The sequence below is a fragment of the Saccostrea cucullata genome, unplaced genomic scaffold (assembly GCF_032062105.1).
Source record: "Saccostrea cucullata isolate Sc308-1 unplaced genomic scaffold, CSIRO_AGI_Scuc_v1 ctg1409, whole genome shotgun sequence".
In the NCBI taxonomy this organism is placed as follows: domain Eukaryota; kingdom Metazoa; phylum Mollusca; class Bivalvia; order Ostreida; family Ostreidae; genus Saccostrea; species Saccostrea cuccullata.
Window position 1 is genome coordinate 117,432 of NW_026919711.1, and position 15,484 is coordinate 132,915.

Consider the following 15,484-nt stretch of genomic DNA (forward strand, 5'->3'; position numbering starts at 1 on the left):
ATTTAACAACCAAAAATTCCGTTAATTCAGTTATGTGATGGGACACCGTCAGATATGCAATTTTTGCCTCATTCCGAAAGTTCTATGAAATTTCATCATAAAATTGTATGGAGCGTTTAAATAATTAAGGGCTTGAAAATGACGTCTGGGGGAGGGGTTTCTTACTCCGAAAAAAAAACTAGTATAGAACTAGGGAATATTCAAACTGGATACAGAGAAATAAAATGTATCTATAATACTTGATTTTAAATGCCAAAAGAGATACAGAGGGATGAAAAATGCACATTTTATGTCATATTGTAGTCAAAGGGTGAAAAGTAAATCACGTCAAAGACGTTGATGATGTGGATATTGAAGCCCAACAAGTAAAATATTCAGGCATAATCAAAGAAGAAGGAATAATCTTTCCCTATGTATAGATTCATTTTCAATGTTAAATGCATTGACAACAGCTGTTCATAAAATTGTCATATGAACAATACGTGTTTTAGTTTTAACTTAACTCCAAGAAATCTCATTATGATATGTGTATTGAGACAGAAGGGGCAGGCAAGGAGAAATAATGACATGTCGGACGTCATGAACCTAAATGACAACAGTTTCTGGTGATCATATAATTTTTTTTAATTTTATGATAATTTGGCAAATTATCAAAGTATGACTATCAAGCTTTAATTCCAAATTTCTTTACTTTTGTTGTTTAATGTTCCGTATAAATCTTGTAAGTACAGACCACATAGTATTAATTTTACCGCACGAGTTTTGATAAGTCCTCGTATAATTGCACCACAATACTAAATGATGAATGAAATATGAAGATAATGAACAGCGAAAACAACACAAGTTATGAGCAGATTCAACAAAAGAGGTGGAATCAGATGTGATGGAGGAGTAAACATCCCCTTTCTACTGATTAAACTCGCTGTGTGGGCAATGCTATGATTTGATATATGGAAAATCTGTAGACAGTAATAATTGTTTTTATTATATACCCATCAATTTCCTTTCTTTGATTACTGTTAATTTTACAGAGTTTGATCCGATTTTCCGGATCACCACACTGTGGTTTTCTGAATCCATATCACCACTCTCTGAAACTGATGACGTAGTACGCAAAAACATGACGTTATTTTTCTTGCGCGTTAAAAAGTCCCTTGTTATTATGCTTTGTTTTATGGATAAATATTATACAATTGATCTCTTAATTTTTATTTTGCTATATTTAGCTAGTTATAAACGGGTTTATAATAAATTGATCATTATAACAGTAGCTAGATCCGAAGAGACGCATAACGTCTCGTTGACAGGCTCGTATCATCAGATAAAATTTGACGCTTCACATCTCGTTTGATCTGATGATCCGCGCCTGTCAACGAGACGTGATACGGCCCTTCGGATCAAGTTACTGTTATAATAATATATATAAATCGACATAAATGATTGCAAAACGTGTTCTTTATCATGATACATGTATCAGTTGTATATCATTAAGAAATAAGTACTGAAATTTATGTCAGCTTTGTAATGATTGAGGTGGTAGTGGATACTGGCAATATTAACATAGATTATGAAGAGGTAACTTCTACTGAAGTACTACAAAAATGTGCCTATTAACAACAGATCCAAAAAAGTCTTTGTCGCGAAAATTGATCGTTGCGAACTTGTATATTCCCAGTAAATCGCGAAATAAAGTTCGTCGCAAATAAAAGTTGGTTTTCAGTATTTTATATTGAAAAATCATAATGTTGATGTTTATTTCAATAAATTTATGATATCCATTCATTTTCAAAAGTTTTTGTATAAATTCGAACTTGTTGATTTCAATACCCTTTCCACTGGTGGACATTGGAACCATAGAGATAAGCTTTCCTGTGAACGTGCATGCATCAGTGATCAAACATCAAAACCTATGGCGACGTAATCTATTATGACGTGGGTTTAAAATCAGGAAGGACAGCAAGTATACATCAAATCAATTTTATATGTGAGTTTAAGTTACAATCATAGCAACTTCTAAACATCATATGAAAACTATGGTACCATGGAAACTATGGTAATCATATTACATTGTACTGCATGAAATCATGAAATATCTTTGACTGATAAATATTGATAATGAAATAAGTATTTATTATCATCCTAATATGAGAGATATAAGTACGATATACTGTAAAGTGAGTGTTCCTTCATAGATCATTAGTTTTCTGTAATTATTGATTTCAGTAAGATTTTTTTCTTCTCTGCATGGAATAAGTGTGAAAAACATGTTCAAATTTATATAACAATGAAAGTCATCATCACCAACAAGGTAGTATTAATCTGATCCATTGATCATGATGACAGAAAAAAGTGTTTCTGAGACGTCTGAGTACAGATGACTACCACTGCGTACTTCTATCCAAACTCTGTCCCCCACCTGTAACTGGTGGACAACGAGGTTGGAACCTGATTGGTAGACTAACATAGAAGATGATCCAACATAGGCCATGACTCCTGCCTTAAAGGAACCATTAATCATTATTTTGGTCCAGAAGGTTTCATGGTTAAGTGCCACATTAGTACAGAATATGAGGTATAGTCCAGCCTTTGGGGCAGTAAATATTCCTGTTGTAGGGTCGTATCCCCCTCCCACTTGGTAAATGACTGTTGGGAATTGAACTGTACCCGTATATGCATGTCCGCCATATTCTCGTAAAATTCCAGCTGTAAAAGCTACTTTGGATTGAACATCTAAAAAACACAAGACAGTAATATATAACTCTATTCAAATCATATTGATTTAGTACTAACCATATATATTGAAAGTGAATAACATCAAAGGCAGTGTGTGTATAACTGATGCAATAAGTCACCTTATAAATATATAGTAAAGGCAAAAATATATCATTTAGTTCGCTAAATTCAGACAGTCCAATCAAAATGCGTGATTGAGATTGACGTCATGTTATTAAGAATAATGTGTAATTGCATGTTTTCACAAGTACACTAACAGTTAGATTCTACGTGAAATAATAGAAAGGAGAAGTTTGTTTTGAACATTTTTTTGTAAACTTAGGTATGAGCACAGTCATGTTTGTTAGCTCGTTTTCTATTAATATGAAATGCATTATTTTATTCATGATATAACTACATATTTACAGATTTCTTTAGAACAACCGAAAAACATGCCTATATAGCAGACTATACGGCTCAATAAACTTTTTAAGCTGACATGATTTTTCGCAAAATTTAAGATAACATTTTTGTTATAAAAATTACTATTTTCGAACCTCAGAACGATGGCATGGCCCTATGTTATATTACATATATAATGTCAAGTATAAATGTCCTTTAAAAGCACTGTAGATCACTAAATTTTTGCGACACCTTAGTTTCGCGAGATAGTCATTGACACTTTGTAAAGGAGACATATTTTCAAGAATAGTTGTTATTCCTCTATATAATCGTAAGGAAAAATTTTATACGCGAGAATTAAATTTTCGCGAACCCCATATCTCATGTTATTATGCTAAAATAAAGTTCTCGCGAATAAAAAGTATTATCTTAAGTTTCCAAAGTAGATGTTTTAGAGGGGAATATTATTAATATATGGTACGATGTTTCTACTATAGGCCTCTACCATAGGTTTTTTTTTTTTTTTTTTTTTTTTTTTTTACAAAATATAAATTATATAAAACGTGCTTTCTTTGATGCAATGTAATTAAAAAAAATAAATTTTCTTCTTAAAGGTGAGTATTTTTTAAAAATTCTTTGCTCATTTACCATATCCTTTGGATTTTGTCGAAATGTAGTACCGAATAGGGATAACATTGCAGAGAGAAACCGTAATACAAGGTAGGATAATGAAGTATTGTTAATTTATTTTGAATAGTAAATTTTTTTCTATGAAAAGGAAAATTCTTCTGCATTTACAGTTTGAAACGTTAAAATTTTGCTGTGGGATGAATCTTTCATGATTCTAGATTTTTATAAGATAACTTTGCAAATGCCGCCTTATTAACATACAAAGCAGTCAAACAGATGAAAAATACTATTATCACCCTGTGCTAATATACAGAGTCAGAATGTACAGAAAATACAAGTCACAGTAGCTGTACTGTGCCCGTGTCTATGCAAAGAACTTCTGCTTTCAAAAGAACGGATAAAAAGACAGGTGCAATTGGCAAGAAACTACAAAAATTCAAATGGAAATAATTGTTGTTTTTCAGCCAAGAATATATTTAAGTTCTATCAATTGATTTGTATGAATTATGTTTTAGTAAATGAAATAAAACTCAAATAGTGTAAACAAATACTTTTAAAAATTATTTTGATGTCTCAACACACAATATTACATTATAACAATATGACCTTAATTTGTGCGAAAAACCATGTAAACTTAAAAAGTTTGTTGAGTTGTATGTGTCAAATGTATGGTAAACTCACTCAACATCCCTCATTCCTCAATCCAAAGAAAAATGAAGATGTTTGCAATGATTGCAGTGATGGCAATGGTTTTAGTTCTAATATTATTAGTTATTTAAATTGTTGAGACAAAACGTTGTAGTAAACATACTACCGGTGTGTTATGTCAACCTTCCTGTGAACATAAGGATTTATTTTATTTAAACTAATTCTGTCCGGGAAATCACTTTTGTACAACTTCCACTCGGGTGACAATAATACTCAGGGATATAACAATAGGGGGTCACTCTCCCGTTGTCCTTTTTTTCTGTATGTAAAATATTATGAAATTCAATTAAGAATGAAAACATTCATTGCAAGCCTGGTTGCTATATAAAGTAAATTACAAATTATGTATTTTTTTTTTAGAATTTCAAATGTCTTTCAAAAAAATTTTCTATTCATTTTTTTTTAAAGAGTATTTGTTTTTTTTTTAACAGAACTGAAAGAAAAAAATACAAATATACATACGATTCTTGAGATGGATAATTGTATCGTTCAGTTTGGTAATATCATTTTGCTGTGAATTTGTCACTGTTTGGATCTCACTCTTCATCTGTTTCTGCTGCGCATCTAGACTAGAAAGTGAAGACGATAGCTCTGCTGTGTTGTTGTGTACATCCAGAAGAGAAAGTGATAAGTTTTGTATTATCATATTCTGTTGCTCTTCGTTGGTATTCTGTTGTTGCTTAAACTTGGAAAGTATGTAGCTCAGTGAAGTCATGTTGCGGTGTACATCAAACACAGAAAGTGATAAGTGTTGTAGTGTTGAATTCTGTTGCTCTTCATTTTTCTTCTGTTGTTGCATGAGTTTGGAAAGTGTGTTGTCAATGAGTGTCATGTTGCGTAGTACATCTAACACAGAAAGTGTTAAATATCGGTCTCTTAGCTCCAGGTCTGTGACTGTGGCGGATATATTCTTCATCATCTCCTGTTCTCTAATTCTTATTGTCTGCTCTATTTCAAAGGTTAAAATTCTTTCCATTTTTCTAAGATCTTCTGATGTTATCAAATTTCGTTGTATAAAAATGGAAGTAGAGTTCAGAGTCTTAACTTGTTCTTTCAAAATTGCATTCTCTTGAAGCAAAAATGTTGATGTTGAATTCAGACTTTTCAGTTTTTCATTCAGGCAAGCCTCTTGCTGTGATAAAGTGGATGAAGTATTCAAATTATTGAGTCTTTCTTTCAAGATCTTGTTTTTACTTTCTAAAACCGATATCTTTATCTGGGCTGTTTGATTCCATTGCTTCAAGGTCTGAATCTCTTCTTCTAAAAAGTTTTGCTGTTGTTCAAATTTGTGAGCTTGTTGTTTCTGATCCATCATTATAGAATCTAAAACATTTTCCAGATGAAGAAGTTGTTTGTACACGTCAGGATCAGAACGTCCATTGGGCGGTGATGTAACATTGGTTTGTCCGTGGAACAACAAACCCTCAGCTCTTGAAAATATGCACAAAAATGCAATAAAAATACACATAATCCTGTTCATTTTGGTGAATTGTGATAAAGCTTCCTACTTCAAGCAAGTACATTTAGATAGTATACGTGCGTGGCTTTATCAAAAATCAAATTATTATCATCCAATAAAAACTCAAGCATATGTACACTGAAATATTTACCTCCATTGAAATAAATATTGTATTGTATAGGCAGTGTATTAGCAATTTATTTATTTTAAAACAATAAACTAATCAAAAAAAATTCTAGTAAGATAACACATAATTTCTCTATTTAATTTAAATCGCAGGGTACACACATGATGATTTCTTTTGAATTGCAATGTTATTATTATTTACAATAATCAAAGTACTCAGAAGTACAGAGAGCCGGGCTCATTTACAGAGTAGAATGGATTTCTTACATGAACCACGTTTATATTCTGATGAAAAAATTATTTTAAAACTATCAATATAAATGATAAGACACTGACAGTGAGTTTTTCAATCCTAATACCACTGTCCGATTTTGTCAGAATCAGAATTAATCTGGTACCGCAGCTGAATGTAAACAAACAGGCCAGTCTGGTTCCCTCTCCTGCTTTACCTCGTATGTGTAGAGAACTACGGTAACACTGATTATCAAAAATCCTTTCGCTAATGAACTATGAACTATGAAGTTTTCAAATTCATTACTACTAATGTTTATTTTATATAGATAAAACTCCGTTTTATTTTTGTTGCTTTATTTAGTGTTTGTATTATCTCAAAAGCGGCTGAGAGTAAGAACTATATTTTTGCACGTAACTTTAAAATGGCGACTATTGGGTCAACATCCTGCCTAGAACAGGATCCCATAAGCCGGCAATTGCTCTTTGAGCAATAAGCCCGGCTAAAAATGATATTTACATGTACATGTATTTACAAGTGTGTTATAGCATCCAGTGTATCACAATACATATTATTTCACTTGGAATTTTGGGAGAAAGAAAAAGAAAAGGATATGGCAAGTATACTACAGGATATCTTAAAAACAATGCATTGAATGCCAAAAATTTTCTACATAAAATTTTTGAAGAAGTATAATTTTTATAAATGGCATGATGTTTGTTCTAAAGTTAAATATTAATTAGAAGACCAGATAATAGAAATAGAAATATTTGGGTTTTTTTTTAATTGATGTATTGTAGAAATCTCCCAATGCTCCACCACTAGTTTTAAAGTGGGGACATAGACTTGTGCTACAAAGATGGAGCCATTCCTTACAACCTAGCTACTTATGTAGTGTTAGAGTTTGCTGAGAACTAATAACAGTCATTCAAAATCATTGTATACACTGTTCCATCGGTGTGGATTTTCCTACCATTTTCACAATTTAAACTTCCCTTTACCCAATGATGTTTTGAACCAAGCTTGGTCAAAATTATCCCAGTGGTTCCTGAGAAGTTGAAAATGTGAAAAGTTTACAGACGAATGGACTGATAGACAACGGCTAATTAATGGATAATAGGTCCTCAGTACCCCTTGCTTGTCGTAAAAGCGACTAAATGGGGCGGTCCTTTGGATGAGACCGTATAAACCGAAGCCCTGTGTCACAGCAGGTGTGGCACGATAAAGATCCCTCCCTGCTCAAAGGCCGTAAGTGCCGAGCATAGGCCTAAAGCAGCCCTTCACCGCCAATAGTGACGTCTCCATATCAGTGAAATATTCTGGAGAGGGACGTTAAACAATATACAATCAATCAATCATAACACAGACACAGGATTGGATCAGTGATAATGGAGGGGTTTTACGTGGTCTTTGATCGACAGAACAACAGAATAGGGTTTTCTGACACAACATGTCCTGCAGTGGCCAAAATATATAACGAGTCACAAGTGTAAGGACCTCACAAATTTTCAGGTTAGTATGTAAGACTTCATCTCTGACACTACAGGTCCTAGAGCGTGGTTGCCCAAGTGTCTGCCTTTTAATAATGATTGCACAGTTTGGGTCTGATTTGAATGAAAATGTAAACTAAGTTGTAAAATATAATTAAATGAATTTGTATCTTTGCATAATTGATGCTGAATCGCTGATCAAGAATTTTGCCAAAGTTAGTACTAAAAAACATCAGATGGCGTCAATGATCAATGCTCATTTGAGAAATGTGCTATGTAAAGCTTCTCGGTAACATGTAAAATGGATCTTTTACTTCTTTCAAGTTTGATCTGTCATAGATGAGCTGATCACGTCTGCAAATGCCATTTTATCGATCCTATAGCTGGGGTAACTCTGATTGTACAGCATTTTAGGCCATCTTAACCGGCGTGCAGTGTTTTAGATAAAATATTGGTTTTACATATAACTCGTTTTGTATATAATTGCCGCTATTCTTATTCCAGGTACGGTTTAAAACTGTGCCTATGTCACCAAACCCTGGTCACTGTGGTTTACGTATTAGCAGGGATCTGTGGAGCCTGTGAACTGCCTTTGTTTATTCTATAGACAGAAGAGAGACATAATTCTGACAGAGACTCCAATTATTAAATTGATGAACCAAACTGTATGCATGATTCTTAATTAAATGTAGATGATTTTGTCGTGATAGAGTCTTCTAGTGATGAGGGTTAAATTTGTAAGTGGTTGAAAATAACTAGGTATTCTTTTTACCGTGGAATAATTATTTATAGAATTGTAGTGGGAAGTGTTTTAATTGCTTTATTTTATTAAAAAAGTTATAACAATATTCTGGTTTAACAATAAGTATATCCATGTCATCTTCAAGTTCTGTATAGAAATTCGGATCTTTTTTTATAGATACCTGACACTATAATCAAAATTTCATCTAATGTAGGCTATAGGAACAAGGCATAATATGGTTGTTCCCCAATATAGTTTGAATATATATATTTCAGTGGAGCACTAATGATAAATTATATTTTTTTGGGGGGGGGGTTAAGAACTGGAATGATTGAATACGTAGTGCCTGCATTATCACGATGTTAGAAATTACTGCTTGATTTTTGTAACTTTATACTGAAATATAGTCTGTACTGTTGTGAGATGTGTATTGTTTCATCATGTATATTATTAGTAACATTAAGTTTCTTGAACATTCCAGAGTGGTCAATATGTTTGGTCATTTTTTTCTTTATTCATGTCCAGAACTTTCCAGGAATATCATGTATTTACAATTTCTAGAATATTCTAGATTTATATTACTGTATAAATACCCTGTCAATTCGATGCATAGATACATTTGTCGTATAAGCATCATTGAGGTATTACTGGGATATATTTTCACTGGGACATTGTGTGCAGCAACGGACACTCTGAAGTATGTATTTTTAGATTTTTGCTAAGTTTGTACTTAATGATTTGTATATTACTGTAAATAAATTATTGTTAAGTTTAAACTGTGTGATTGATCTTTGCTGGCATTTAGGGTTATTCTGACCCATAACAGAATTGGGGGCTCGTCCGGGATCGAGAATTTTTTTTGCATTTTTGCAGTTTATTGTCAGAATTTTGTTTAGTGAACCGTTAAATTTAATTATAAGCCAGCAGAAATCAACATGGTATTTTCGGTCACAAACTTTCTTAGTTCGCCAAGTGTTCAGGTTTTTGATACGTTAAAAAATGATGACTTGATCGCATTAGGTTTGCATCTTGGGTCAGATGTTAAATCTTCTCAGAAAAAGCAAGACATTAGAATAAAGGTTGCAAACAAATTAGTAGAAGAAAACATCTTTGAAAAATATGAATTTCCAGAATATACAGTTAAATCAGAATTAGGCTCTTACAAAATGGCAGAATATCAGTTTCAATTAGAGTTAGAGAAAATGCGATTTGAAAGAGAAAAATTAGAAAGAGAAGATCGAGAAAGAGAAAGAGAAGAACGAGAGCTTGAACGAAAATTTGAATTAGACAAATTAGAAAGACAAGAGCGAGAAAGAGAGCGTGAAATGAACTTTGAATTAGAGAAATTAAAATTACAGAACCAACCAGAACCCGCATTTGTCAAGAATGAATTTGATGCAGCAAAAAATATTAGGTTAGTTCCAAAATTTCAAGAAAAATCTGTAGACAAGTATTTTCCCCAATTCGAAAAGGTCGCAGAGAATCTTAAATGGCCACGAAATGTTTGGTCAACAATGTTACAAAGTGTACTGGTTGGCAAAGCAGCTGAGGTATACTCTGCACTAGGGGTAGCTGAAAGTTCAGACTATGAGAAGGTCAAAGCAGCAATATTAAAAGCATATGAATTAGTACCTGAAGCGTATAGACAAAAGTTCAGAAAGTATAGAAAATTTGATAATCAAACATTTGTTGAATTTTCACGAGAGAAAGAAGATTTATTCGATCACTGGTTTAGATCTAAGAAACTTGATAAAACTTTTGCTAATTTACGCCAAGTCATCCTGGTAGAAGAGTTTAAGGAATGTGTTCCTCAAGATTTGAAAACGCATTTAGAAGATAAGAATGTGAAAACTCTTGAAGAGGCAGCAGTCATATCTGATACTTATGCCCTGTCTCATAAAAAGAATTTTGTATCAAGATCTCAGAATAGCAGTAATTCTACCAATTCAGACACGTATAAAAAGAGTGGTTCAGGGTCTCAGTCTTTCACAAGTTCCCAGTCTACATCACAAGGTGGTTCTAAGTCCGGTCCAGGACGTTTTGAAGGATCTTCTGGAATAGGGTCGCTTACTACTTGTAGTTATTGTAAGAAAAAAGGTCATCTGATCAGTGAATGCTTTAAACTTAAGAGAAAAAATGATTTTGATAAAACTCAACCACATGCTTGTGCGGCAGTTAGAGGTGATAGAGAAGCCTTAGTTTCGATTTGTTCTGACACTCCTGATGTCCAGGGTTCACAGTCCAGTTCTATTGATTCTATGGAGGATTATAAGCCCTTTATGTCTCAGGGATTTGTTTCACTCAGTGACTCTAGCGAAATAAAACCTGTCCAGATTTTGAGAGATACTGGTGCTGCACAGACGTTATTGTTAGAGGGCGTGCTTCCTTTGTCTGAGCAGACTTCTACTGGTGGGTCAGTTTTATTACAGGGTGTGGAGCTAGGCGTCATTGATGTTCCCCTGCATAGAATTAGTTTGAAGTCAGATTTAGTTACTGGACCTGTTATCGTAGGTGTTCGACCTACTCTTCCTGTTCCAGGCATTTCTTTGTTGCTAGGCAACGATTTAGCTGATGGAAAAGTTGTACCAGATCCTATAGTTTGTGAGAAAATCACTCCAGATGTTATGTGCGATAATGAAGATGATGACATTTATCCAGCCTGTGCTGTTACTAGAGCGATGGCCAGAAGACGAGAAATGGAGGCAGACCATAATCAAGCCTTTGACGAGACAGATTCCTCTGTTGATATTGATTTGAATGACACTTTCTTATCTGACCTTGATTGCACTCAAACAAGCATGGAACCACACAATATCAAGAAGCAAGAGAAGAAAGAACTTTTACCAAAATTTGGTGGTGAGGATGATGAGTTGCATCCACTAGTTAGCCAAGGCAAGGACATCCTCAGCCGAGAACGTCTACTCTCTGAACAACATAAAGACCCAGATATCATTCAACTTAGTAAGAGGGCACTTCCACCAGAAGAGGCCACTAAAGTTGGAGAATGCTTCTATATGCAAGATGGCATCCTTATGCGAAAATGGCGACCACCTGACGCCTCTCCAGATGAAGTGTGGCGTGTTGTTCACCAGATAGTGGTCCCAGCTGCTTATCGTCGAGATGTCATGAGTTTAGCTCACGATACACCTATGGCTGGTCATTTAGGTATCAATAAGACTTATAATAGGATTTTGAGTCATTTTTATTGGCCTAAGCTAAGGAAGGATGTTTCTGAGTTTTGTAAGTCGTGTCATGTCTGTCAGATGGTAGGTAAACCGAATCAGAAGATACCATCCGCCCCTCTCCAACCAATTTCAGCTTTTGAAGAACCGTTTAGTCGAGTGTTGGTGGATTGTGTAGGACCTTTGCCTAGGACCAGATCTGGGAACCAGTATTTACTTACCATTATGTGTACATCCACTCGATTCCCTGAAGCCATACCTCTTAGGAATATAAAGGCAAAGAGCATAGTTAAGGCCCTAACCAAGTTCTTCAGTTTTGTAGGAGCACCAAAGGCAATTCAGTCGGATCAATTGCAAGGCTCAAATTTTATGTCGGGGTTGTTCCAGCAAGTCATGCATGAGTTGGGTATTAGGCAGTATCGATCAACTGCTTATCATCCTGAGTCCCAGGGAGCGCTAGAACGTTTTCATCAAACCCTAAAAACAATGCTGAAGACCTATTGTTACCAGTATGAAAAAGACTGGGATGAAGGGGTTCATCTTGTACTATTTGCTGCACGAGAAGCAGTCCAGGAGTCTCTTGGGTTCAGTCCTTTTGAATTGGTGTTCGGTCATACAGTTAGAGGTCCTTTGAAATTGTTGAAGGAAAAGTGGCTGACTGAGACTAGTGATCTTAATCTTTTAGATTATGTGTCTGATTTCAAAGAAAAACTTTTCAATGCTTGTAAATTAGCACAAGAAAATTTGAAGGGTTCTCAGATGAAAATGAAAATGTGGTATGACAAAGATGCCAGAAATAGGGTGTTTAAGCCAGGTGATAAGGTTCTTGTATTTTTACCTATTCCTGGTCATCCTTTACAGGCCAGATTTTATGGCCCTTATGAAATTGAAAGCAAGATCAGTGATGTAAACTACGTAGTTAAGACACCAGGTCGACGTAAAGATAAACGGGTTTGTCACATTAACATGTTAAAAGAGTATTTTGAAAGGTGTGACCGAAATTCTGTAAAACCAGTTTCCACTTTAGCCAACGCTAAGACTGTACAAAATTGTATTAAGAGTGATACGAGTGTAGAGATGAATGAGAAAGATTGTAATCAGAGTGTCCGCTTGAAAAACTCAGAAATTTTGGCTGATTTTGATGCCAAACTTGGACATTTGAACATTCACCAAAAAGAACAAGTTAAAAACTTGATGAATAAGTACCATCAAATCTTCTCGGATGTTCCAAAGAAAACTAATGCAGTTTGTCATGATGTCATAGTGAGTGACGTTCTGCCTATCAAACAACATCCGTACCGTCTGAATCCAATAAAATTGCAGTACCTAAGAAGGGAAGTGCAGTATATGTTGGACAATGACATTGTTGAACCTAGTAAAAGTAATTGGAGCTCACCGTGTATTCTTGTACCAAAACAGGACGGTTCCTACCGATTATGTACAGACTTTAGAAAGGTGAATTCTGTTACCAAAACTGATTCATATCCAATACCTAGAATCGATGACTGTATTGACAACATTGGAAACGCGAAATTTGTCAGTAAATTTGACCTGTTGAAAGGCTACTGGCAAGTACCGTTAACAGAAAGAGCAAAAGAAATATCTGCTTTTGCTACACCAGATGGACTTTACCAGTATAAAGTAATGCCTTTTGGCATGAAAAACGCACCGGCTACATTCCAAAGGATGATTCACTCCCTTCTTCAAGACCTTGAGGGATGCGAGGCCTACATTGATGATGTCATCATATACAGCGACACATGGGACGAACATCTCCGAATCATGCGTGCTTTATTTGACATTTTAGCTAAAGCAAACTTAACTGTGAACCTTGAGAAGAGCGAATTTTGTCATGCCTATGTAGAGTATTTAGGTCATAAAGTAGGTCAAGGTTATGTTACACCTATTATGGCTAAAGTGGAAGCTATTGCAAAGTTCCCGATTCCTACAAACAAGAAAGAGTTAATGAGGTTTTTGGGCATGGCTGGGTTTTACAGAAAATTTTGTCCAGATTTTTCCTCAGTTGTAAGTCCACTTACAAATCTTTTACAAAAGAGGGTTAATTTTGAATGGACAAAGGACTGTGAAAAATCCTTCCATAAAATCAAATCTGTCCTTATGAGCAACCCAGTTCTGTCAACTCCAGATTTTTCCAAGCAATTTAAGCTTACTGTTGACGCTAGTGATGTTGGAATCGGGGCAGCTTTGTTTCAAGAACATAGTGATAATGTAGATAGAGTTGTTTCTTATTTTTAAAAGAAACATAAAAAAAGTCAACAAAAGTATTACACCAATTAAAAGGAATGCCTTGCTTTGTTGTTAGCCTTACAGCATTTTGATGTTTATCTGAATGTTACTTTGCATCCAATTCTTGTATATACGGATCACAACCCCCTGACATTTTTGCATAAATTGTCAAACAAGAATCAAAGACTGACTAGATGGAGTTTGTTGTTACAAGAATACAACATAACAATTAAGCATATCAAAGGCAAAGACAATGTTATTGCAGATGCATTGTCCAGAGTGTCATGAACAAATTGGATTTTTGTGTTAATGTACATATGTTTTAATAATATAAGTTTTCATTGACATTAAAACTTTTTAAGGGGGGAGGTGTTGTGAGATGTGTATTGTTTCATTATGTATATAATTAGTAACATTAAGTTTCTTGAACATTCCAGAGTGGTCAATATGTTTGGTCATTTTTTTCTTTATTCATGTCCAGAACTTTCCAGTAATATCATGTACTTACAATTTCTAGATTCTAGATTTATGATACTGTATAAATACCCTGTCAATTCGATGCATAGATATAATTTGTCGTATAAGCATCATTGAGGTATTACTGGGATATATTTTCACTGGGACATTGTGTGCAGCAACGGACACTCTGATGTATGTATTTTTAGATTTTTGCTAAGTTTGTACTTAATGATTTGTATATTACTGTAAATAAATTATTGTTAAGTTTAAACTGTGTGATTGATCTTTGCTGGCATTTAGGGTTATTCTGACCCATAACAGAACTAAGACTTTACTTACTTTTGATAAAAAAAAATGTTCAATCTGGTGAAAGTTTTACATTAACAAGAGTTGTATATGTTCTGAATCATGAAAAAGTTCTAATAAATCAATATTGAATGCCGAAACATCTTATTTTTCCAGGGCATATATATATAAGAATATATATCTCTTGATATCTCTGTTAAATCTAAAAAAGGAGGTTAAGAATTCCTACCCAGGTATTGTTGCCTAATATTTAGAGTGTTTGTCTACTAGCCATGTTAAATATTTATGCATGATTTGTTCATATAATAGGAAATATTTTGTTATTCTTTGTTATTCGATTTCTGATCAAACTGCTGACGTCATTATTATCATTTTGTGCCTGCATCCTTATTTGTCATAAAACATTTTCATTTTCTTGATTGTTAATAATCTAGAGTAGATTTACGGAAGTTAAATTGTTTTTTATAGGCAGCTACAGACAAGGTCAATACTAAAGATTGTTCTTGTAGCAGTTAAGCAGGAACTTCATTGTGGCCGTGAGGATTTAGAGTTAGAGTGGTGTAAAGTGGCATTATAGCTAAGCAAACATATAGTGCATTAAGAAGCAATAGAGAGTTTCCAATCTGTGCTATCTAAAAATTTCTGTTCCAAATTATTTTTAATACTCGATGTACATCTGTTTTATTGTGATATTTTACTGTGTTGATTTCTTTCTAGCTTATAAGGATTTGTAAAATAGCTGATAGAGGGAGTATTTTATGGAATTATAAGTAGATAATAGGACTCTGT

General features: G+C 34.1%; 1 protein-coding gene across 1 annotated transcript; it reads right to left on the minus strand.

Annotated features, from left to right (window-relative positions):
* Positions 1-2,314: 2,314 nt before the first annotated feature.
* Positions 2,315-5,937, minus strand: LOC134236326 (uncharacterized). Its single transcript, XM_062718500.1, has 2 exons — positions 4,915-5,937; positions 2,315-2,730 (listed from the first exon to the last, which is right to left on the minus strand). The coding sequence occupies exons 1-2, from the start codon at positions 5,930-5,932 to the stop codon at positions 2,315-2,317; spliced, it is 1,434 nt and encodes a 477-aa protein (XP_062574484.1). The 5' UTR covers positions 5,933-5,937.
* Between the last annotated feature and the right edge of the window lie 9,547 nt (positions 5,938-15,484).